The sequence below is a fragment of the Neofelis nebulosa genome, chromosome 3 (assembly GCF_028018385.1).
Source record: "Neofelis nebulosa isolate mNeoNeb1 chromosome 3, mNeoNeb1.pri, whole genome shotgun sequence".
In the NCBI taxonomy this organism is placed as follows: Eukaryota; Metazoa; Chordata; class Mammalia; order Carnivora; family Felidae; genus Neofelis; species Neofelis nebulosa.
Genome location: NC_080784.1, coordinates 80,737,649 through 80,762,992, shown reverse-complemented (window position 1 = coordinate 80,762,992; position 25,344 = coordinate 80,737,649). Strand labels below are relative to the sequence as shown.

Here is a 25,344-nt window from a genome sequence, read left to right as displayed (position 1 = left end):
TGCAGTTGTGAGTACACCTGGTAATTTTTCTCTTAGTCTCTCAGCCTTGTGCACTCTTGGTGGGAATGCACAACAGTGCAGCCACTGTGGAAAAGATGTGGCAATTCCTCCAAAAATTAAAAATAGAATTACCATTGGCCCCTTGTGAGGCAGAACTGTTTCTCCTTTCTGCACTACAGATGTGTGGGCTTTTCCACACCCAGCAGTTCTCCAGTTCTCTGCAGACCCTGATTGAACTGAATTTTGACACTAAAGTTAGTGAAGACCCTTCAGGTTCAGGGTTCAGGCAGCCATAAGACTGCCCCCCGCCACTTCAGATGCCAGCCACAAGTCCAGATTGTCACTTTTGCTTTGGGCTGTAAATTGGGGGGTCCCCCTGGTTCTCTCCTTGGGTTTGATAATTTGCTAGAACAGCTCATAGAACTCAGGAAGACAGTTTACTTTTGCCAATTTATTACAAAGGATATTTTAATGGAAATAAATGAACAGCCATATGAAGAGAGATATAGGGGAAGGGGCTTGAAGTGTCCGCGTCCTCTCTGGACATGCTACCCTTCTAGCACCTTCATGTTTATACCAACCTGGAAGTTCTCTCATACCCAGGGTATTTTATGAAGACTTTATTGCATAGGAAATAATTGACTGAATAATTGGCCATTGCTGATTGAACTCAATCTCCAGCCCGTTACCCCTCCTGGAACGGGTGGGGGTGGGGCTGGAAGTTCCAGTCCCCTAGTCACATGGTTCTCTTGGTAACCAGCTCCATCCCAAGACTGTCCTAGAGCTTGCAGCCCTGTTATCTCATTAGAATATAAACTGACATTTATTTTGGAGATACCAAGGGTATTAGGAGCTTTGTGCCAGGAAGCAGGGTCAGAGACCAAATACATTATTTCTTACTATGTCATATCCAGTAATTCCACTTCTGGGTATATACCTAAAAGAACTGAAAGCCAGCTCTTGAGATATTTGTACACCTATGTTAATAACGGCATTGTTTAGAATAGAAAAAAGTGGAAGCAACCCAGGTGTCCATTGACAAATGAATGGATAAGCAACATGTAGCGTATACACACAGTGGAATATTATTCACCCTTCAGAAGGAAATTCTCATCCATGCTGCAACATGGATGAAAATGGAGGATACCATGATAAGTGAAATAAGCAAGTTACAAAAAGAACAATACTATATGATTACACTTATAAGAGTTACCTAGGAGTAATCAAATTCATCGAGACAGGAAGTAGAGGGAGATTGTCAGGGGCTGAGCAAAAAGGGAACAGGGAGTTGTTTAATGGGTACAGAATTTTAGTTTTACAAGATGAAGAGTTCTGGAGATGGGTTGCCTAGTAATGTGAATGTACTTAACATGGCGAACTGTGCAGTTAAAGTTAAGATGATAAATCTTACGTTACGTGTCTTTTATCACAATTAAAAAAACCCCAACTTGGGGCGCCTGGGTGGCGCAGTCGGTTAAGCGTCCGACTTCAGCCAGGTCACGATCTCGCGGTCCGTGAGTTCGAGCCCCGCGTCAGGCTCTGGGCTGATGGCTCGGAGCCTGGAGCCTGTTTCCGATTCTGTGTCTCCCTCTCTCTCTGCCCCTCCCCCGTTCATGCTCTGTCTCTCTCTGTCCAAAAATAAATAAAAAAAAAAAAACAAAAAAAAAACCCCAACTTAATCACCAGAACAAAACATTAGAAAGCAGTAAAGCAGGCTTTGTTGTTGTTGCTTGTTTGTGTTTGTTTGTTTTACCAGCCCGAGGGCTAACCTGATCCATTACTTGGTGTCTTTCAGGCCTGGCGTTTCCTTGACTATGCAGGCATTTTCAGAAGAGGAAAGGAAGCAGTGGTTGGAAGCTCTGGGTGGAAAAGAAGCTGTAAGAATAATCAATGGTTGTTTTATGTCAAATCCTTTAGAGTTGACTTGTATTCATTTTTATGTTGTTTTTGTTTCATAGTATTTGAAAAAAGTTTCCTGCTGAAACTGGTACTTGAATTCATCTTGGGAGCATTCAGTATTCTAGTAATTTGGCTTGAGGTAGCAGCAACACATATAAGACAGGTGTATCATTAGTTTTTATTTTTGATTTTTCTTGAGTCTGCCTCTCAGATTTGCTTTGCTTGAGGAAGTCATCTAAATTCTCAATTTTTTCTTTCCTGCCTGACAGTTCTTTGGGTGATGAACACAATAAATGCTTGCAATTCATTTTGATCTCAGTGGAGATGGAACAGTAAATATGAGGCAGTGAGGGCAATATTATAAGTGACTGCTGTAGTCATTTTGCTTGATTTAACAATTTGTGGTTTAGACTAATGGTTTATGGTATGCAATATCAGGTAGCCTTAGTGAATGGGCCTCTGTACGATTGGTTTGAGGATTAAATTAAAGGTAGTGGTATAGATCCAGAGGCACACACACTCAGCCTGTTTGCTGCTTTGAGTACTGCTTTCATTTCAGTGGCCTGGTGGCCTTTGGGAATTGAGAATTTGGCAGATCATGTATTGAATTGGGGAGTTAGTAAGGATAATTATAGAAAACACCATAGAACCCATTAAAATAAACTCTCCTGAAAATATTACGCCTCTAAGTAAACTGCCAGTGCAGGTACCAGGTGGGCTTAACTGGAAAGCATTTGTCATTTTAGCAGGGTTTAAAAGGAAGGAGAGTGGCTTGCAAAGGGAAGGAGGGGTCATGTATATAGTAAAAGGAGAGGTGTCAGAATTGAGTTGTGAAACTGGCAGACGATAGTGTTATCTTACGGTAGCAGAGAACACACTGGTGGAATATAGGGGCCAGGGAGCTGGGCCCTGGTATGGGTGGCAGTCTTGATTCAGTGTTGGAAAAATGCACACCCAAAGTATACATGTTAAAAATAGATGCTATAGAAGAGAATGTATCACGCTTGGGGGGGGGGGGGGAGTGGTAATCAGATTTGTGTATTATTTTATTATATTTGACCTACATTTGGCCTCCCTCCTTTTATTTCTGTCTAGTCTTAATTTGTCCTTGAAAATTTTAGCTGGGAATCCAGAGTATTTACAGCATTAATGGTTACTGAGAATCCAAAATACATTATACTAATCCTCTCTAGTAAAGGCAATGCAGCAACTAGGACTTCTCTCCCCGGACATTCAAGTGCTTTGGAAAGTGAGTTTGCCCAGGGAAAAGATCACATGACTCAGTCTTTGAGAAATAAGTCTGTTGTCAAAGGCAGTGTAACCTTGAAGACCTAACCTCTCCTTTAGCACAAAGAGGCAAGTAATTAATTTGAGATGCACAGACGAAGGCAAGTCTGCAGAAAGAAAACATTTAGCTATGTATTTATGCGAGGACACCTAAAGTAGCATTTTTTTTTTTCCAGGTGCTATATATATGACTTGCAAATAATGGGTCAGTGCTGAAGTTCTTAGAGGCAGCCCAGAATTATCACCTAGCTCTTTCAGATGTAGTTATTTAAATTATGACCAGGAGTCCTCTCATTGTTAAGTAAATACCAGATCTTGGAAATAGTGGTGAGAAAATGAGCTTCATCTTATTGCAGCAGTTTCTTTGTCATTCTGTAACTGTAAGGCTGAGCATTTCAAATTTACATAAACTTCCAGTTAGTTGCTCAAGAATCCTAGCTCCTTCATCTTATTTCTTGTTACCATGGCATACCTCTCTGCAAGAGACAAAGTAGACTTAGAGGTGCCCCTGATTGTTATTTATCTTAGCATTTGAGCACATACTAGTATATAATTAGCCAATATCGATCTTTTTTTGTTTTTGTTTTTTTTGCATGGTCATAGGCATGCCTACTTGAAACCTTTATATTGATATGTTAAAAATATTGTTTTCCCTTTTTCTCTTTTACTAGCTGTTACATAGTTTTAATAGAGCCATCATCCCAAGACCAGAAGGAAGTAAGTGCTGATTCATAAAAAGGACTGTTTGTTGCCTTTCTTCATGAGTTAGTTTTCATTCCTGATGTCAGATTGTTGCCGTGTGCTCTGTATCCTCTCTAAGCTAGATCTCTAAATGTATATATGTATTCTGTTTTACCTACTGCAACCAACCCAGATTTTCCTGGACTGCTGTAATCCTCATTGATTTTTTTCTGAGTTTTGTTTTTTTTTTAAGTCTTTCTCTATAATTACTTTCTCTACAAAGCCCAAAATGTTTCCTCCACAATTCTCATTGATATTTATTCTTATAGCCATAAACACCTAAGACTTCCAGGTGTACATCATTCAGCTTCCTAAGTTGTAAGTTCCTATGGGTAGGAACTGTTTATCAGGTCCCCTGTTTGCAACCCCCTTACCCCCACCCTTGATATTTTTTATCCTTAAACTCTCTGAGTATGGATTATAGAAGTAATAAATTATTGCACCTTAGAAAATAACAATTGGGGCATCTGGGTGGCTCAGTTATTTAAGCGTCTGACTCATGATTTAGGCTCAGGTTGTGATCTTGTGGTTTGTGAGATCCAGCCCTGTGCCAGGCTCTGCACTGAGCCTGGAGCCTGGTTGGGATTCTCTTTCTTCTCTCTCTGCCCCTACCCTGCTTGCATGTGTTCTCTCTCTCTCTCTCAATCTCTCCAATAAACAACAAAGAAAATAACAGTCACACATATTCAGTTATTTTAGGGCAGTCATCTTCCATGTATCGTATGTACTCCAGGAATGTGGGAGCACTGCCTAGTTCTGTAGTCTTTATTTTTTCGGAGATAAAAATGTGATCAGAGTTGCTGGCTTCTTCATTAATTTACTTTTGATATCTTTGGTTAAATTAAGGTTACATTAATCACATGTATACAGTTTGGAAAGTTTATGTTCTTTACACATGATTTCCAAATTATCATGATGTGTATATATCACTTGAGCCAGTGCTTGAATAAAAGACCTCTCTAGCCTGCCTGGTATTGGAAATTGCCAGTTGTAAAGCTATGTGAAGCGCCTTTTTTTTTTTTTTTTTTAATTAAAAAATTTATTTTATTTTATTTTTATTTTAGAGAGCACGGAGGGAGAGGGGCAGAGAGAGAGGAAGAGAGAGACTCTTAAGCGGGCTCCACGTCTAGTGCTGAGCCAGACACAGGGCTTGGTCTCACGACTCTGGGATCATGAAGTGAGCCAAAATCAAGGGTCGGATGCTCAACTGTTTGCATTGAGGCACCTTCTTAATCCCTACCTGTCCCTCCTACTTCCTTCTCTCTTCCCTTCTGTCTTTCTCCTCTTCCTCTCTCCTCCCCCAACTCCTTTTCTCCTTCTGTCCTTCCTTTCAGTTATTTTTTATAGAGAAATAAAAACCTGCCACTTCTTTTGAAAAATAGTTTTGCTAAACATTTTATAAAATATGAATTGTAGATCCTTAAACAGTAAACCATTGCCTGATTTTCCTCATTAAAGTTCTCCTCAAACTTAGCATTAAACCTGCACAGTTTATATTTGTGGATTGTTCATGCTGTTCCCCCTGAGAGATAAGTGTCAATATTACTGTTCCTTAGTTCTAAATACAGGCTCAAGCATTCACTTTCCCTGATTTCATTTTTGAAACAAGAATCATCTTTTATTAGGATACTCAAATGTGCCAGCCTAATCACAGGCAAGCACTTATACTGGGAAAAAAAATAGGAAATTGTAAAATCTTTTCTGCTATACGAATCATCTGTTTTAAATTCATTATGAAAATAATAAAGCATTAAACATTAGAGCATGGTATGAAATGTGAAATTCTTCTTCAAGCTTATGGCTTAAATAATACTCCCCCCCCCCCCCCCCCCAAATAATACTTTTAAGAAGTGTTTTAAAAATTTTTTCTGGGGGTGCTTGGGTGGCTCAGTTGGTTGAGCGACCGACTTCGGCTTGGGTCATGATCTCACGGTTTGTGAGTTCAAGCCTGCATCGCGCCCTGTGCTGACAGAGCCTGGAGCCTGCTTCCGAATCTGTGTCTCCCTCTCTCTCTCTGCCCCTCCCCCACTCATGCCCTGTCTCTGTCTCAGAAAAAAACATTAAAAAAAATTTTTTTTAAAAAAATTTTTCTATAGTTGAAGAAAAAAAAAAGGTTTCTTGGGGTGTCTGGGTGGCTCAGTTGGTTAAGTGTCTGACTTCAGCTCAGGTCATAGTCTCGCAGTTCGTGAGTTTGAACCCTGTGTTGGGCTCTGTGCTGACAGTTCAAGAGCCTGGAGCCTGCTTCGGATTCTGTGTCTCTTTGCCCTTCTCCCACTTGCCCTCTGTCTCTCTCTCTCTCTCAAGAATAAATAAAAACATTAAAAATAGTAATAATAAAAAAAGAGGTTTGTGTTAATTCTCCCTCCAACTGTCAAGTAATTTACTTCACTCCTCTGTATAACTAAAAAAGAATTCTGAGCTGCTGTTGGAATTTTGGCAAAATGTATCTTACCCATTTTTAGATAGATATCCCTAAAGATTTATAGCACTTTCTTTTCCACTGTTTAAAATAAGTCATATGTATTAGTATAAAAATTATTTCGTATTATGAATTATAAATTTATAAATTATTGGTAATTGGTGTCCTATTCCAATAAGTGCTTTTCTAAATATATGAAATTCTCATTTACATTATAATACATGGGAATACATGGCCTTTAGCTTTCTTTTAATAGTGAAATAAATTTAAATTTTTTTTTCTATTTTTGTAAAGAAGAGAAACATCAATAATTCATCGTGCCCTTAATATTTTAACACTATTTCTTTTAGGCGCACAGTTGGATAAGATGGGATTCACAATTCTCAGAAAATGCATCAGTGCAGTTGAAACACGAGGTAACATGATAGAATCATTTTATTCATGAAAAGCTCTAGGTATGTAAAATCTAAGAGTATTTAAAGTGCCTGTTGCATGGTTAAGTGTTGTAGAATGGAAGACGTCAATGCAAAATGTGTATGTACTCTGGGGGTCAGAGATTGAGCTGTCCATTTACTATGGCAGCATGGGATTTTCCTTTGTGTTTACATTTATATTTCTCCCCAGCACTGAAGTCAGTGCTGAAATGAGAACTATTTGAAGAATCAGCAGTGTTGGACAGCCAATCTGAATCCTTTTTTGTTCTCCATTAGGGTAGTCTCATCTTCCATTGTCTTGCTGGCCTCTCTCTAAAAAGTCAGCTTCATTGAGGTGTCATTTACATACGGTAAAATTCACTGACTTTAACTGTAGGAATTGGTGAGTTTTGACAAATGTGTACTGTTTTGTAGCTGCCACCATAATCATAGGAGATTCCTGGCTTTCCTCTCCCTGTTCCTTTATGTCCATTTGCAGTCAGTCTGCCTGCCCTCCCTCCTTGGCCCTTGGCAACCACTGAGCTGCTTTCTATCACTTTAGTTTGTTCCTTCTTTTTTAAAAACCATTTCATATAAAAGGAATCATGCGTTACAGAGTCTTTGGAGTCTGCTTCTTTATGTAGCATAATGCTTTTGAGATTCATCTTGTGGAGTGTATACCTAGTTCATTTCTTTTTACTGCTAGGCAGGATTTCATTACGTGGATATACCACAATTTCTTTATTCATTCACCTGTTGATAAATATTTGGGTTGTTTCCTTTTTTTAAATTTTTTTTTAACGTTTATTTATTTTTGAGACAGAGACAGAGCATGAACGAGGGAGGGTCAGAGAGAGAGGGAGACACAGAATCTGAAACAGGCTCCAGGCTCTGAGCAGTCAGCACAGAGCCCGACGCGGGGCTTGAACTCACGGACCGTGAGATCGTGACCTGAGCCGAAGTCGGACGCTTAACCGACTGAGCCACCCAGGCGCCCCGGGTTGTTTCCATTTTAAATTTAAGGAAAGCTAATCCCTCCCTCACTGAAAGTTTTTTCTTTATAATCCCTAAAAAAACCCCCCAAAACCCAACAAAACAGGGTCCCTCTGCTTTGCAGCCATTGCAGCAGACTTTGGAGAAATGAAAGATTAAACATTACAAAACAGGCTGTTTCTGGAGGTGGAGTTTCTCTTTGTTTAGAGACCGAGTGAAGTATGGATAAATGGATATTTCATTCACTCTCATGTATTGAGTATCCTGGTCCCACTTTGGATGACTTTGTGGATGAAGCATTGTGTTCATGCTTTCTGTCAAAACAGGATTTTTGTCATGGAGCCATGTCAGAAATAAAAGTGTCGGATGACAGAGAAGTACCAGCCCTTTTATGATTAGGGGTTTGCCCATCGATAATAAAATCCCTAGCCATAGAAAGCCTTTTCTCATACACTCTCTTATGGTGGCAGTTTGGTCTGTGACAGATTTTCCTTCATCTGCCCTGAAGTTGAGCTGATAAATTTCTTCATTTTCCTAGTGTTTCACAAATTTCCAAAATTTGGAAAAAATACTGTGATTTTCATATCTCTCACTTCATCATTCATGTTTCTATTTCTCCTGAGCACCTGAAGTGAAGCGCCTTAATTTTATCACTTGTGTGTTTATTATTTTGATAAATTATGTTCTTTCCCCAAAGGATATGTTTTATACATACTTGCTTCTGCCTGAACAGATTAAAATCTATCTAGAATGCTTTCTGATTGGTATACGTAGTTTTATGGAATGTTCTATACATTGAATGGAATATATATATACACACACACACACACACACATATATACATACATACACACACGAATCTGCATTGAATGTATTTTTATTGGATGTATTTTTATTATAAATATATAATTATTGGATGTTTTTAATAGAAGAATGAGTCTACACAATTTAAGTTAGATTTTTATCATTTAAAAATAAACTAAAAGCATATGTTTTTCTTTTTTTTAATGTTTGTTTTTTGAGAGAGAAAGAGAGAGAGACTGAGCGCGAGTGGGGCGGGGGCATAGAGAGAGGGAGATACAGAATCTGAAACAGGCTCCAGGCTCTGAGCTGTCAGCACAGAGCCCAACGCAGGGCTCAAACTCCCGAACTGGGAGATCATGACCTGAGCCCAAGTTGGACGCTTAACTGACGGAGCCACCCAAGTGCCCCATGTTTTTCTTTTTCAAATCTTTTGTTCTTAAAGGTTTTCCATTCCTGAATGAAGCCTTTTACTTTTAGTGAAATAATAGACTAATAATAGTGTTCAGAGAATCAGTGGTCAGATTATATTATCAAAAATGATGAGAAACATTGTATAATCTCTGAGGCTTTTATCCTAAATTTGTGAGTTCCTTTAAGGAATATTGCTGTCAATGATTTCCCACAAATCAGCTAGCATGACTAGTGATTTTCTTATGCTATAGGCATGATTTGCCATACTTATTTTTTCATCAGGATAAAGCTAGTTTATGTCCTGTAACAAGAAACCCACAAGTCTCTGTGTCTTAAAACAATAAGAATTATTTCTCACTCAAGCACTGGTAGGAGGGTTTTGCTCATCACTAATACTTAGGCTTGAAGGCTCCTGGTTGTTTTTGTGAACCAAACAAGTCAAGGGATCCTGGCTGCCTTGTCAGAGGGAAACAATTCTGGAGTGCTTTGGACCTCCAAGCAAAGTGGTCTGGGCTTGAAGCGAGTTAGGTTTGCTAATAACTAATTAGTCAGTAGAAGCCTCATGGTCATACTGGACCCCAAAGAGTCTAGGTTCAGCAACCCTACCAGGAGACTGGAAAACACACAGAGACCTGGAAATCTTTGGGGAATAGCTTTAATGACTGCTGTGTACCTGGTGGATCTACATGCCTAAAGACCAGGGGCTTTTAATGAGATCTGACTGAAGAAGTATTTCGAATCACAGCTTGTAGTGTTTTAAACATGACCATCATTTTCTGAAAACTGCCCATTTCATGTGTGTGGGTTAAAACCATTAGTGTGCCTTTTTCCAAATATGTTTTTCTAAAAACGACTTTTGGCATTTTTATTGTCATCAACCTTATTTGTGACTTCACTGAAATATTTGAAAGCATCAGACAAATGTCTAAAATTTAGTGTCATCTGCAGTATCCTAAGAAAGTTAACATTTTTAGTGTACTAACATATCTTTGACAACATGTACACCACATATGGAACTAATATGTATGTGACACTAACATAGGACAGTAATATATGACACAAATAAAATATATGATAAGCTATGTTAACACGTACAATATATGTTGACCTATACAGATGCTGACATCTTGACCTGAGTGGGACTCTTTAAGCAGTTACTCTACTTTTGAGACGAGAACTAATCCCATGTCTCTACAACATCAGCATCAGTTAACAAATAATACTTGTCACTTTCATCGAGTTGTTTGCTCATGAAGTGAGGGTGTGTGTGGGAGTCAGATCAACTGATCTTTCAACCATTTACCAAATATTTGTAATTGATATGTACTGGTTCTTAATCAATTCAGGCCAACTGACTACCTCTAGGAAATTATTGCTTATGTACATATACCAAGTTGAATGATTTCCTAAAGCTATTATTCTCAAATATTGCTGCACATTGGAATCATCTGGGATCTTTAAAGACTATAACCTGGCTCTCACCACCACCCACGCCCCCCCCCCTCCCCCCAAGTCAAGTTTGACTTCCTGGCTGTTGGGTATGAACTGGGAAGTGGGATTTTTTTAATTTAGTTTACTTTTTTATTTTGCAAGAGAAAGAGAGAGAGAGAGTACATAGGCGAGGGAGGGGTGAGAGAGGAGAAACAGAATCCCAAGCAGGCTCCATGCTATCAGCACAGAGCCCGATGTGGGTTCGAACCCATGAACTATGAGATCATGACCTGAGCCACGATCAAGAGTTGGATATTCAACCCACTGTGCTACCCAGGCACTCCTGGGAAGTGGGATTTTTTAAAATGTTCCCCACCTGATTCTACTATGTAGCGAAGTTTGGGAACCACTGTCCTAATGGAAGGGTTGCTTGGTATTGAAGAAATAGTTTGCACAATTGTTATCTTTATGTTTATAGTATCCAGCTATGTGGGGAGCTTTTTTTGTAACTTCTTTTTAAAAATAACCCAACCTAAACCCAAAAAAACAAAAGAGAAAAGTTCTGCAGAAAATAGCATAATGTTCTTTTCCTTCCCTTAGTAACAAGTGACTTACCACCATTAAATCCTAGTTCTACCAGTATTAATAAATAAATACTGGTTAGTATTTATTTATTGAGCAGTATTTATTTATTGAGCAATCACAGGGTGTACATAGCTTTGTTCTAGTCCTTTGGGACACATTAAAGGTTGTTTACATATAATGCTGGATACATTAATAGTAAACATAGAGATTTGTAATGTAAATATAACAGGTGATAAAATAAGTGTTACAAGGTTGCAAGGATTAAGAGAATTTGAATGCATGTTGATAGAATGAAGTGTACTTGATGTTATATAATTGAGGACTGTGGTTAGAAATAGGCTTCCTTAGATTTAAAGGATAGGAAGGTATATTGTGGAATTTAGAGACATCTTTGCAAAGCTGTGGAGACAGAGTATGACAGAAACAAGCCAAATTTGATTGGAAAGGAAACATGAAAGTGTTGGTGGGAATGCAAACTGGTGCAGCCACTCTGAAAAACAGTATGGAAGTTCCTCAAAATGTTAAAAATAGAGCTTCCCTACGACCTAGCAATGGCCCTGCTAGGTATTTATCCAAAGGATACAAAAATGCTGATTCAAAGGGGCATATACGTCCTGATGTTTATAGCAGTGTTGTTAACAATAGCCAAATTATGGAAAGAGCTCAAATGTCCATTGACGCACGGATAAAGGAGATGTGGTTTATATATACAATGAAATATTACCCGGTGATCAAAAAGAATGAAATCTTGCCATTTGCAACAATGTGGATGGAACTAGAATGGATTATGCTCAGCAAAAAAAGTCAGAGAAAGACAAATGTGATATGATTTCACTCATATGAGTAATTTAAGAAACAAAACAGATGAATATGGGGGGAGAGGAAAAATAAGATAAAAAGAAAGAGGGAGGCAAACCATACGAGACTCTTAAATATAGAGAACACACTGAGGGGTGCTAGAGGGGAGGATGGGGGGGATGGGTTAAATGGGTGATGGGCATTAAAGAGGCACTTGTTGGGATGAGCACTGGGTGTTCTATATAGGTGATGAATCACTAAATTCTACTCTTGAAACCAATACTACACTGTATGTTCACTAACTTAAACAAAAGAAAGGAAGCATGAAGAAATAGCCTCAAAGCGGTACTGAGGCATTTGCATTTAATTGTAAAGGAGCTGGGTAAGTGCTAGAGGGTGGTGGATAGCAGAGTAGGAGGCTTAGAAAGATAAATATGAAAATTAGTATTGGCAGCCGTGTGTGGGATGATTAGTACACAGGAGCCTCAGAATTCGGTCTAGGCTGGAGGATTCAGTAGACAAGGTAGCTGATTTAGGATGGTCGATTTGGGTAGTGGGGTCAGATAGCATTGATGCGTCCAAATAATTGAGCAGATCGTCACAGTTAGCAGTTGGTCCTACATACAGGATCAGAGTTCTGTAAGGAATTTCACCTTCAGATTTTAGTGTGGAAAGCAAAGGATATCAAGGAAACTTACGGGTCCATGGCAGACATGTTGACATGTGTCAGGATCACCAGGGGGTACTTCCTGAAAATGCAGATTCTTGGGTTCAATCAGTTCTGTTGAATCAGAATCATTGGTAACTGGGCCTCTGCTGTAGACAGTGTGAGTTCCAATAAGAATAGTCCAGTGGAGACAGGAATTTTCTCATTTTTTGGTTTTAGAGGGTAGAAGAAGCCATGATGGTTTCCTGAGAGAGTTTATGAGGGCCCTGGATCATGGATCCATGTAGCTTTTGGGATCATGAGAGTGGGCATAGCATATGTAGGGTAGACCTGCATCCTAAAAAGAGGGGTTGAGGGGCGCCTGGGTGGCTCAGTCGGTTAAGCGTCCAACTTCGGCTCAGGTCATGATCTCACGGCCCGTGTGTTCGAGCCCCGCGTCAGGCTCTGTGCTGATGGCTCAGAGCCTGGAGCCTGTTTCGAATTCTGTGTCTCCCTCTTTCTCTGACCCTCCCCTGTTCATGCTCTCTCTCTGTCTCAAAAATAAATTAAAAAAAAAAAAAAAAGGGGGGGTTGAGAGAAGAAATAACAAAATGGCTCATAGTGGCCAAGTCTCTGTGTCAGAAGCCAAGGGTATTTCAGATTTCACATAGTTTGTAGGTGGATCCAAGGCATATTCTGAAGTATTCATGGCACCTGTCGCTCATCATCCTGTGCTTCATCGCCAGTCTCTCTATCTGCTATTTCAGATGATGCCTCGTTTAGTGCCCTAGTGCCTAGTGCCCTGTAGCAGTTTGTTCCTTTGTGGGAAGCACCTGATTATTCTCAAAATAGTTTTATACAACATGTCCTCCATTGTCTGGGCTGAAAACCATGCAGCCACCATGTGTCTGTGGCTCCCTCAGAATGGAGAATATGATGGGCTCATTCTTCTCCTTTGCCCCTCCTGGATCTCTGAATCACCATTGACTCAGGGCTTCCTTGAGGACTTAGCGCATAAGCTGCCTTCTGAAGGATGAGGGAGGAATTGACCAGATGCATGGGTGTAGGGTTTTAGGAAGGATTTTGGCAGAGGAAAAGGTGGGGTTGAAGTGTAGATGTTTGAAAGAACATGATGCACCTGGGCCCTAGAAGTCCTTGGCAAGACTGGAGGAAGAGAGGTACTTTGATTACTCTGCAGAAGCCACACCTCTCTGTTGGCTGATGGGAGCTGTCAGGCTTACACTCCACAATGGTGCAGTGAAATAGGCACTTTGGAAACATTCTTAACCCCTTGGACCCTCAGTTTAAAAGAATGTGACTAGGAAGTTCATTCACACTGCTTACCTAACCCCACATTTGTGAGGATTAGAGCTAATTTTTTTATATAGTAGAATATTTATTAAATGTATTGTTTTAATTTCCCCTTTCCATCCTTCCCTTGAAGTGCTTTCCTTGTGAGAAGGAATTTCCTCATTTGGCAGTTATATTGTCTGATATTTTTTTTTTTTTTTTTAATTTTTTTTTTCAACATTTTTTATTTATTTTTGGGACAGAGAGAGACAGAGCATGAACGGGGGAGGGGCAGAGAGAGAGGGAGACACAGAATCGGAAACAGGCTCCAGGCTCCGAGCCATCAGCCCAGAGCCTGACGCGGGGCTCGAACTCACGGACCGCGAGATCGTGACCTGGCTGAAGTCGGACGCTTAACCGACTGCGCCACCCAGGCGCCCTATTTTTTTTTTTTTTTTTAAATTAACATTTATTTATTTATTTCTGAGAGATAGGGAGAGCACATGCACAAGTGAGAGAGGGAGACAGAGGATATGAAGCAGGCTCTGTGCTGAGCATAGAGCCTGTTATGGGGCTCGAACTCAGGAACTGTGAGATAATGACCTGAACCAAAATCAAGAGTTGGCCACTTAACCAACTGAGCCACCCATGCTCCCCTCTGATATTGTTAGTTATATGATATTTTTATTTTGTTTTGGGAACTTTATGGTTTTCTTGGAGTGAAGAAAATGTCTTATTTCTGCTTTGCCTTTGCTTGCCTCTTCTTATTTCTCAGTATAGTCTGTGTCTTTCATACATAGAACTCAATAAGCAATTGTGTTTTGCTTGAGTATTCAGAGATTTGACTAAAAGCCACATTATGTGTTCCAGCAATTGGTAAAATTATTGGAAGGATTTCTTCTTCTGTGTGTGGTTAGGATTAGTACTTTCAAGTAACATAGGTAGGATTGGATTCTGTTCTTTGTAAATTTATGTTGGCATCTTTCTGAATTATAGGTAGTAGTTTAGATGTAGATATGTCATGTTACCTGTTGAAGAATTTTCTGGTTTCAGAGCTTGAAGAGTAATTTCATGATTTCCTTAAGTAAATTACTCCTGTTCCTATAGAGGGGCCAACTCCCATGACCAGTACACTGAGTTTTTTCTGGAACTGCATGACGTCTGGTTTTGCCGAAGCATGCATTGTAAAATATACAAAAACAAATAAGACTCTAGCTTAAAAACTTCTTCTGGTTGCTATTTTTTAAATAGTCATCGTGATTTGAAACTAAATTTGTATGCCACTTTTGTTTAGGAAGTTTCTCTTTAAAGATCTTCCATATGTGAATAATTTGAATATTCACTTTAATTTCTAGAGAATGGCATTAAAATATCGGTCTAGGCAAGCTGTCAGTTATCCAGTTGAGCACTGTAACAAGCTGTGAATTCATGGGATAGAAGTAGGAAGCCACGTCTAAGACGTGTCAGTCTTCGACTTGTTGTATGTAAAAGTGAGATTCTCTTTCTTTGAAAAGCAGAGTTTTAGGTTTTTGGAAAATCTTTTTGAAGTTGGCTTGAGGATTTTTCCACTTCTGAAACACCTCTGGAATTGTGTGGGGGTCTCAAGATGGGCCTGGTAGAAGATGATACTGTATAGTTTCAGTAGGAAGGAAGATGCCCAAGATGAACTTGCAGCATATTTTACTATTACTGCACATTAATCTTAAGTTGCTGAGGGCAAATTACATGCAAAAATGGAGAAAATAAAGAACAGCTGTCCCCAGAAAATTTACAGCAAGTAAACTTGAATTTTTCCCTCACTGTCTCTTTTTTAATCATAATGGGTGTGAGATGGGAGTGGGTGGATAACAAGAGGACAGTCTTATGTGGGAGGGAATTAGAGAGTCTTGTGGTGTCTGCAGAAATGCAAATGCAAAACTGAAATCCTAAATTCAGGCGAGTCAGGATTATTCATTTTCTTAATTAGTAATCTTATTTGTTTTAAGAACAAGTAAGCTTCCAAAGCTATTAGTTTCCAAATGAGTGGTTGACAACAGTTAATAGGGAAAAATGGTTAAACTATCCTGCTAGAGAGTAGGCATGCTAGGTTTTGTGTGTTCAGTTCAGATTCTGACGAGGTCCATGGCATTTTTATTGCAAGGCTCTGTCAACACTTTTAGCATAGTGGTGAATAGCATGAGCCCAAAGGTCAGTCTGGATTGGAATCTCTTTCACCACTTACTAGCTCTGCAACCATGGCACGTTAGTTACTTGACGCCCTGTGACCTGATTTTATCATGTGTCTCATGGGATAATGGTGGCAACTCCTTTGCGGGCTTGTGAGGATGAAAAGAGAGCGCTTGGGACCTTGGCACCTATTGAGTGCTCTGTAAATGTGAGTCACTTATTTAGAGATCCATCTGTTAATTGAGGCCAGTCACAATTAAGTAGTTCCGTTATTGATTCAAGGCTCTGGGAGCACTTTTTTTTTTTTAAATAGTAATTTACATAGGGAAATAAATCACTTGAGTTCATTTTAGCAATTTCACGTGGCACTTGCAACATGCAGCAAAAGTAACTGCTTTGGAATTTCAGTCTTCTGTTCCTCAGTGTCTTGTGGACACTGGAGCAAGAAAACGGCCAGGAGGTGGTGAAGAAAGGAAGGATGCTCAGGAACAAGACAATGGCTTTTGGATTACGGCAGTCGTCCCCCTCACATCCCCTCCCTGCCCCCCGTCCCCCCAAAAAAGAGATTGCCCAGAGTTGCCTAGAATTGGTTTAGTTCCTGATGCTGCAGCTGTTCTGAGGTGGAGAGACTGATGGCAGCAGTGAGACTCTTAGACTTTTCCTGATGTTCTGATTTCTGTAGAGAAGGGAAGAAAAAGAGTGGCAAAAAACTTCAGCCAACTTTGCCTTGAGTTTGAGTCTCTTTTTCTGTTTTACGTTAAGTAAAATTTTGTGACCACTTAAGCTTGAGCTACATGAGTGAATTTAAAAATAAAATGTACTTTTATTTAGCTGTCTCATCCATTCCAGCTTATTTAATACTTATGTATTCTTCGACATGCACGTGTTAGATGGGCTTCAGTCAATTCTTTTTGGGTGTTTCCTACAGGAAATATATTGGAGGAAAAAATGGTGGACATATGGTTCCTTTTTCTTAAAGATTAGTTTCAATCTAGTTTCAAGGCAGTGAAGGCCTCTGATTTCATGCTTTCATGTGAACAAGTTATTTTGTATAGTTTCATGCATGCTAGTAGAAGACCCAAGACTCCTGGATCAGAGATGAAGGACAGTTTATTACTCTCAGTAGTCAGAATATAAATTTTGTGTTGGTCTCTAATTCCTAAGGGTACTGCAGAGAAGGTCAGGTGATACCTGCCCACACAATGGGTCATATTACAAGAGAAAAACTCTGAGCTTAGGAAACTTGACTCTTACTATGGCTGACAAGTATGCCTGCCTTTTGTTCTAGATGGAGACACTATCTCTATTTTCCAAGGCTGCAAGCAAACCTGTTCTTTGCTCTAGAGTGAGATACTGGAACAGATGGTGTTCACCCGCCCTGGGGTGTTGCTGGCAGAGGGGGTGGATGGCTATGATGTGTTAAGATGCTTTGTGAGCAGTCGAGGCCAGAGTGTGGTAGATCCCAGGCACTGTGCTGCATGTTGCCTCAGTGCTATAGGCAGAGGTGAGACGTTGACAGATTTGAGCAGGGGTATGTTCAGATCTTTTAATGGGAGTTGGGTGGGATGGGGAGATGGCAGGCAAGATGGCTGGCTGGATTTTAGAAATAATCCAGATAAAGCTGATGGAGGTTTAAACCAGGGCACTGATAGTGGAAAGAAGGGATGGATAGGATGAGAAACTTGGCAGAAAAACAGAATCTGATGACATGTTGAATATAGAAGGTAGGGAAAGGGGAAGATAAAAACTGTAAGCTTCCCAACCAAGGTAGTTGAAGACATCTTTAGCCAAGACAGAGAATGCAAGAGGAGCAGTACGTTTGGGAGGAATATAGGTTGGTTTTTGTTATTGTGAATTCAGAGTGCCTGTCCTGTGACATTTCTGTCAGAAATAAAATGAAGGCAACAGAAGAGATGGTGGGCATCATTTTTTAGAGAGGTGAAGTTCTTTTCTTTTCTCTTTTCTTTGTTTCTGTTTTCTTTTTTTCCTTTTTTTTTTTTTTTTTTTTGAAAGAGAGCATGAGCTGGTGGGGGGTGGGGCAGAAAGAGAGGGAGAGAATCTTAAGCAGCTTCTACACCCAGCATGGAGCTTAACGCTAGGCTCACTCTCACAAACAATGAGATAGTGACCTGAGCTGAAATCAAGAGTTGGACACTTAACCAAATGAGCCACCCACGCACCCAGAGAGGTCAAGTTTTGAGTGTCAAAAAGTCTTGGCAGGTGGATGGTGAGGGAAGAAAATAATGGGGGACAAAGGGCAGAATATTTGGGGATCTTTGCCTTTAGAGAATATGAGGAAAAAGAATAATTAAGGAGACATAGCACAGTTACAGGGTCAGAGGAGAACCCAAGACAGTGTGGTGTAAAGGAATCCAGAAGAGGGGTAATTTCAAAGAGGAGGAAGTCATACCTGTGTCACCTGCTCTACAAAGTTCAGGGAGGAGGAGGACCCAAAAAAACCATTTAAAGACTGGGAAGCAAGAAGCTGGAGAATAGCCAGGCTGTACAGGTTGTACTTCTCACAAGAACCCTAGGAGACAATGGTATTTTCCATTTTCCATGAGCATCTGAAGCCAAGAGACATGATTTGACTTGTATAAGTCTCAGCTAGAAGGTATCAGACTACAACTCAAATCCAAGGCTGAGTTTTTAATGCTGGTGCTCTCAACATCAATGAACACGAGGAGATGGAGACTATAGGCTGATTTCGGAGGATGCTGGAGATCAACAATATAATACAGACAAATACTTAAAAAATAGATGAAGTGTGAAACTGTAGAGAGTAGGAAAGGGAAGCTGGAAGGGAAGACTTAAATGTCATAATCTGAAGTGCTCCTCCAGACTTGAGATGAAGCCATTCTAAAGTCATACCTTCTTCTTTCCATACTGGCTCTATCATGGACCTTTGAAGGGGCACCATCAGCCCAAGAAAGGTTTATCCCCTTTGCTGAGAATCTATGTAATACCTTGGAAAGTCTCTTTGTAGAAAACATAATGTCAGTGTGGAATCTGCATCTGACAGTATTTAAAATCCTAATAACAAATGGCATTTTATATTTTCTGAGTATTTCATATATTCTAGCTCACACAGTCCCTACAAAACTCAGTAGGTGGTTGAGATCTATCTTGTTTCTGAGGGATCTGTGGCATGGAACGTTAAGGGTAAACCTGCCACAGTTCACACAGCCTATAAAGTGGCAGAGCTGGGATTCAGAACCGGGTCTCCATACTCAACGTCAGAATTCACCCATGGCAGGAGAGTAAGGTGAGAGGAAGAGTTGGTTGACAACTCCATTTAGTGGTAATAGGGGAGCTGAATTCTGCTAGGAGGCCCAGGGACTGTGACACACTCCTTTCCCCAAGGTTTACACTGAGAGGAAAGACCGAAGGGCACATTGAATGAGTGGTAGATCTGTTAGATGTGGGACAGAAAGACATCAGACCTTGAGAGAGGTTGGGGCCCTGAGTGTTATTAATGGAAGAGGAAACTTCCTGGTAGTCAGTAGTTTCTCACTAGCCCTGCTGGAGGCTGCCTGCCCACTGGCTTGGGTGAATTTATGCCAGAAATAGCAGCAAGTCTAGGGGTTGTCTGGTCCGAAGCAAAAATGCTTTCCTCTCATGTGGGCTAGCTGCATGGAATGCTGGGAATATACAGTCTATTCTGACCCTAATACCAAGGTAGCAGCTAATAAACCAAAAACCCTTTGTATTTGTGACTTTTAGAGTCAAGCCTAGATGTGTCTGAAAAGTCCTGGAATGAGAACTTCATCACAAAAATACTGGTTTAGACCTGGAATTGGGTATTTGCCTTGTACTTTGTCCCTACTTTTCACTTATGCTGGGATGGGATGCAGTAATGAAAGTGATGTGACAGGCAGACTCAGTGGGCACAGCTGCCCTCATGTACCAAACTGTTGGAGTTCTGAGCTCTCTGGTTGGTTGGGTATAGGAAGATCATGTGAATGAAATCATGAGACCTGTCCTCAAAGTGCCTGCTGGTGAGGAGGCTATCCATCGTAATACAGAAGTGTGTTAATCTAAAAAGAACATGTAGAGGCCAACGTGAAAGTGGAAGCAAGACTTCATAGGAAGGAAAAGTGCAGGGTAGTTCCTGACACATAGTAACTGTCAATAATATTTTTATATCTGCCGCCCAAATAATCATCATCTAGGGGAGAAATTCCATACGTTATCAGTGAACAGAAATGTCATATTTTCTGTGAGCCATTCATATTGAATAAATTTTGACACTCACCATGTGCTTTATTTTATAAATTAGGTTGTAGACTTAGGGCAATTTGTATATGTAATGTACCTAGCTGTTTTGATACTAATTTTGAATCTTATGCTCAATTAAAGTTTGTAATAGTGCTTGGTATGTGAGGCTCATGTGCTTTCCACACGGTGTGTCCTTTGATTTCCATGACAATCCCATGCCATTATTAACCTCATTTTTCAGGTAATGAAGCTGGGGCAGGGAGAGAATGAGTGACTTGCCAGGTTGTACAACCAGGAGGTGGTAGAGTTGGAAGTTTCCAGGATATGAGTAACCTTAACTTGTCATAATTTATATCTTACAAATTTAACAAAGATGTGTTTACTGAATATGCTTTTTTTTTTTTAAAGTTTATTTATTTATTTTGAGAGAGAGAGAGAGAGCGAGCATGCACAAATGGGAGAAGGGGCAGAGAGCTAAAGAGAGAATCCTATGCAGGCTCCACGCCATGAGCACAAAGCCTGATGTGGGGCTTGATCTCATAGACCATGAGATCATGACCTGAGCCAAAATCAAGAGTCAGATGTTTATCTGACTGAGCCACCCAGGCGCCCTTACTTTTTGTTTTGTTTTGTTTTTTTTGAAGTGAGGGGACTAAGATCTAGAAATGTTGAAATGTTACTATCATCTGCAGTTAATCTTCTGTTTCAGGGCTTAAAAATTGTTTCTTACCCTGTTTTTTCCTAGTATTTAATACACTTTAAGTATTAAAAATAATACATTCTTCTTCCAAAATTTTAGAATTCTTTAAATACAGTACCTTAATTTATGGTATTGAATGTTATGTCCCTTTGATGGAATGGAGCAAATGATGCTTGGTTCTGTCTGCTTATACTTAAAAATAATTTAACTTAAATGCGTGTTTTTGATAGAACCTTAGAGTATTATGAATTGTCCAGTATCTTGGAAGGTAGTCTTTGTGTATGAACCTGTTTATTTTTGTGTAACTCAGTGCAGTGGATAGTCTGGAAAGTGCTGATTGTATTTACACAGACATGTAAATAGAATGTTTATTGGGGATTAGTTATAAATATACATAAAGGACACATTATCAAATCTTTGTCATTTACCTATGACCTGAAGCAATATTCATGAGCCTCATCATTTGCTATTTTTGGAGTCACCTTTATAGCATTTCGTTCTTAGCCTTGTTGCTGGGTTATTTTCTCATAAGCTTTTCCTAATCATTTTACGTATAGTGCTTTCTTCCTTTTATTTTCAAGACCCACTCCAGGTTAGTTAATATTTATAATTGTATATAAATGTATTATTATAAAAACATTTACAATTGTGATTGATATTTATGCATAAAGTTGTGTGTTCATTACATAGCTCAAAGGAGAATTTGTCTTTGCAGTGCTGGTGGGATATATAAACAAATTTGCATTTATGCGTGTGTGTGTGTTTATGTGTGTGGGCTGTATTACTGATGACATGTGGCAGACTTTTGATGTAAATCTTGTGAATATGAACCTGACCATTGACGACCTTTCATCCCTGTTGTAGACAGACAAAAGTGCAAATAAATGATTCAGTCCTGCCACAAATATTGGTCAATTATCTCATTCCATGCCAAACACTCTACTGGTTACTAGATGAGAACTGACTGAATGTTAGTTTATGGACCCATAACATATGGTCACTGATTTCTGTAGAATCCTATACCTGGATAATTTTTTAAAATAATTTTGTACGTATCACCATCAAAAGTCTAAGTTTCATTTTGAGTCTTATTCCTTTATAATGTTATATTTGTCTTTTCTAGTTACAAATAACCTTTTCTGTCTCTTTTTATTTTCTTTCTATATCCTTTTACTAATCACTCATCAACTTACGAATGACTTATTCAGTTTATCCATTAATTTATCTGATTCACTGGTTAAATGTATACCATGTACTGAGGATCATGCAAGATATTAAGAGTCCCTGAGTTATCAGGTATGGGTTCTGTTCCCGAAGCCAGAAAGGAAAGATGAGACGTTGTGGCTGGGTTGGTTGCTCTCTCCCAAGTTGCTCTTTCTTTTAATTTTAATTGTCTTTTAAATTTTATTGTGTCTTCACTGTATTCTACCTCAGTGCTTAAAATATAAGTACACGATAATTTTTATGAAATTAATAGGACTTTAAATGTTACACAATGTCTAGCCTGTTATTGCCTCATTTATTTCCAAATTCTCCTTCCTTCTGTTCTTCATTGACCTTTCCTGTGTGTGTGTGTGTGTGTGTGTGTGTGTGTTGATTACCTGTCTTCTCTCTTCTACCTCCTTTACTCTAAATGCCACTTCCTGTTTTCTTCTTATGCAACAAATTTTTTTTGCCAGTTGTGGCCATGTTAGCCTTTGCCCCCACCTCTGTTGTTTAACTGAATTTAGCCACTCTCTTTGGCTTTATTTTCCTTTTGTATCTAATTCTTTTATTGTTCCAGAGCATCTTATTTTCTCTTTTGCTTCTCTAGCCCACCTGCCAGGGCCTCTGAGTGCCCACTGGTGTTAGGTAGTTTTGTGGAGTGGAATAGACTGGTTCTGGCAGCATCGTCTGGGTTCCAAGAGGGAGACTGTGGGGCAGAGATGATGATGAAAGTTGACTCATTTCCTTTTTTGACTTTCTCCTCGAGAAAGATGTGGCTGGTACTCAGTGACAGAACTGTGTGAGATTGGAGGAGACAGGCGGTGGGAAGTAAGACACGTTTGATTTCACCTTGTCCACTTTGTCCAGGGACAGCTGTCATCAGCTGCTCATCACTGTAATGGAGAGCACTTACCCTCCTGATCAGAAACAGCCTTATTTGTTAAAAGAAAAAAACAAAAACAAAAATAAAACTATAGCACTTTGACCAGATGAAAAATTTTTGTTAAAAGTTAAAAAGTGTTGTAGTAATAACATCAGGGAATATTGCTACCTGAGAAAAATCGTAGTAAGTTGGATATTTTAACTTTGTTTTTAGCTCCTAATTATAATGTCTGTTTTGGCCCAAGGCCAGTCTCTATCTGTAGTTCCAAATTAATTCCAAGACCCTAGCCATATCTTTTTTGTACTCAACTATTCCACGTGAGGCACCATGAAAGCTATTAAAAACAAAACCCAAGATTGACCTAGTATCTTTCCATGTCTCTGTGTATTTGGAAAGAGAAGGTAGAACACAGGTCCTCAATTCTTAATCTGAAAATCATGAGGTTGGATGTGTTTTAGAAAGCGTATGGGACGTAAGGTATACTGCATGTCACATCTCCAGATGTGTGGACATACTTTTAACATAGTTAATTAGGAGTATTCACACTGAGCAGGGGAATATACAAACGAAATAATCTGATGTCAGGTCAAGCATTCAGACTTTGATTTTGGGAATTGTGAATAAGAGATTGTGGGCTTGTTTTAAAATGTATTCAAGTGTTCGGAGGAATTAATTATGAGTCATGTTCAGGAAAAGGGAATATCAACTGTAGGCTGGTGTTAGACAAGGTGGGATTTTATCTGGTTTTGAAGGTCTGGATGGGATTCAATTTGCTCACTGTTGAACCTCTGGCAGCTAGAACGGCACCTGGCACATATTTGATGAATAAATATTTGACAGATGAGTAATTTGTGGAGAGAAGGCGGAAGAACATTTCTGTCCGAGGAGATGACCTGGAGGGAGGAGTGAAGGGAGTGAATTTGGTGACTTGTGGGTGATAGTTCAGGGTTTGCTCTGGTTGAGGTGAATACTCCACAATAAATGTGGGTAGGTGAGGTAGGGCCCATTGTAGATATTTGTGTATTTATGCCTTACCTACTACTTCAGCAGAGGAATCTAGACTGGATCTGAGTGATGGCTTACTCTTAAATGGGGATGGCAGAGAATTTAGATAATCAGTGTGGTTTGAAAAAGGAAAAGAAAAAGAAAAAATGATGTTCAGAATGAATTATAGTCGTGTGTGCTTCCCTACAGGGGTGTCTTAATAAATATGTGTGTATAAAACTCAAGACTGTGTTGAAGAAGCAGAGATGAGTCTGAATGTGAAGAAATTGTGCACATTGACCTAGTGAATTAGGAAAGTGACAGAGGAAGTCAAAGAAAATTTCCAAATTCTAATACGTGGTGATTAGAAATAGTGACTCCTTGGGCTGAAAGGGGAAAATGTGGAAGAGAAGCTGGAGAGACTGATAAACTCACTCATATGACTTGGCATAAGGATTGGTTCCTATTCTTCAAATGTATTTATTTGTTGTCTTTTAAATGATATGTGTATGTTCAGAGATATAAAGTATGTTTCAGTTTTCTTAATTCAGACCTTTTTAAGGATGTTGTAACAAGAAACAAAATCCTATATGACGTGTGTGTGTGTGTTACATGCTGTTTCTAAGCTGCTTTTATATGAGGTTTATTTAAATTTCATCTTAAAAATGTAGAAACTGTGTTGAGTAGCATCAATTCCCCCTTGCACCTTTCATTATGCATTAGCAATTAACTCAGCTTCTCTCAGGTTGATGAATTTGAACTTGATCAATTATCTGATAGTAATTACAAGCACAGAGTGATGATTATTGCTGAGGTAACATTCTTATTTCATTTCTCTGTGCATTTCAGGCATGTCTCAAAGATGCACGTTTGCCTGACTGCAGAATATGACTTGCTCTTTTGGCTTCTGGCACCGAGGTCAAACTATTTTAGGTTTTTTAAATGGAGTAGTATTGAAAAACAGTCCTCTGATATTTTGAACTCTGGACATGGCCTTCTGGCTTCTAGGAGAAGGAAGGAAAGAGGCCCAGTCTTTTCTCCCGTAGCAGGCTCAAAATCTGATTTTTGTGTTTCTTGACAATTTCCTTTCTTTTTTATCAACTCCTGGCAGGGCTGACCTGAATTTGTTTCCCTCTCTTGGAGTCAGTGAGCTTCCCCATCAGGAAGGTGCGTCTCTGCTGCTTTGATTCTTTAGCATTCAAAGCATCTTTAGAACAGATATGTGTGGACTGAAGGGCTGGCCTTTGCTCTTCTGGTTCTTTGAGCTCTGTTGAGATAATTGAGAGACAAGGTGTATGTGTTTGCTTGGATTGCCATAATAAAGTCCCACAAACTGGGTGGCTTATACAACAGAAATGTATTTTCTCAGAATTCTTGGGGCTAGAAATCTGAGGTCCATGTGTCAGTAGGTTGGCTTCTTTGGAGGACCCCTGTCCTTGGTTTCTGGGTGACTGGCTTCTCCCTGTGTGT

At 39.5% G+C, this 25,344-nt stretch overlaps 1 protein-coding gene across 4 annotated transcripts in view; it reads left to right on the top strand.

Annotated features, from left to right (window-relative positions):
- Positions 1 to 25,344, top strand: part of ARHGAP10 (Rho GTPase activating protein 10) — a 323,616-nt gene that overhangs the window by 164,856 nt on the left and 133,416 nt on the right. For all 4 annotated transcript variants that reach the window (XM_058721211.1, XM_058721212.1, XM_058721210.1 and 1 more), the window contains 3 exons: positions 1,796 to 1,877; positions 3,858 to 3,903; positions 6,697 to 6,762. In XM_058721211.1, the coding sequence (XP_058577194.1) occupies positions 1,796 to 1,877; positions 3,858 to 3,903; positions 6,697 to 6,762 (194 nt within the window). The remainder of the gene's footprint in view (positions 1 to 1,795; positions 1,878 to 3,857; positions 3,904 to 6,696; positions 6,763 to 25,344) is intronic.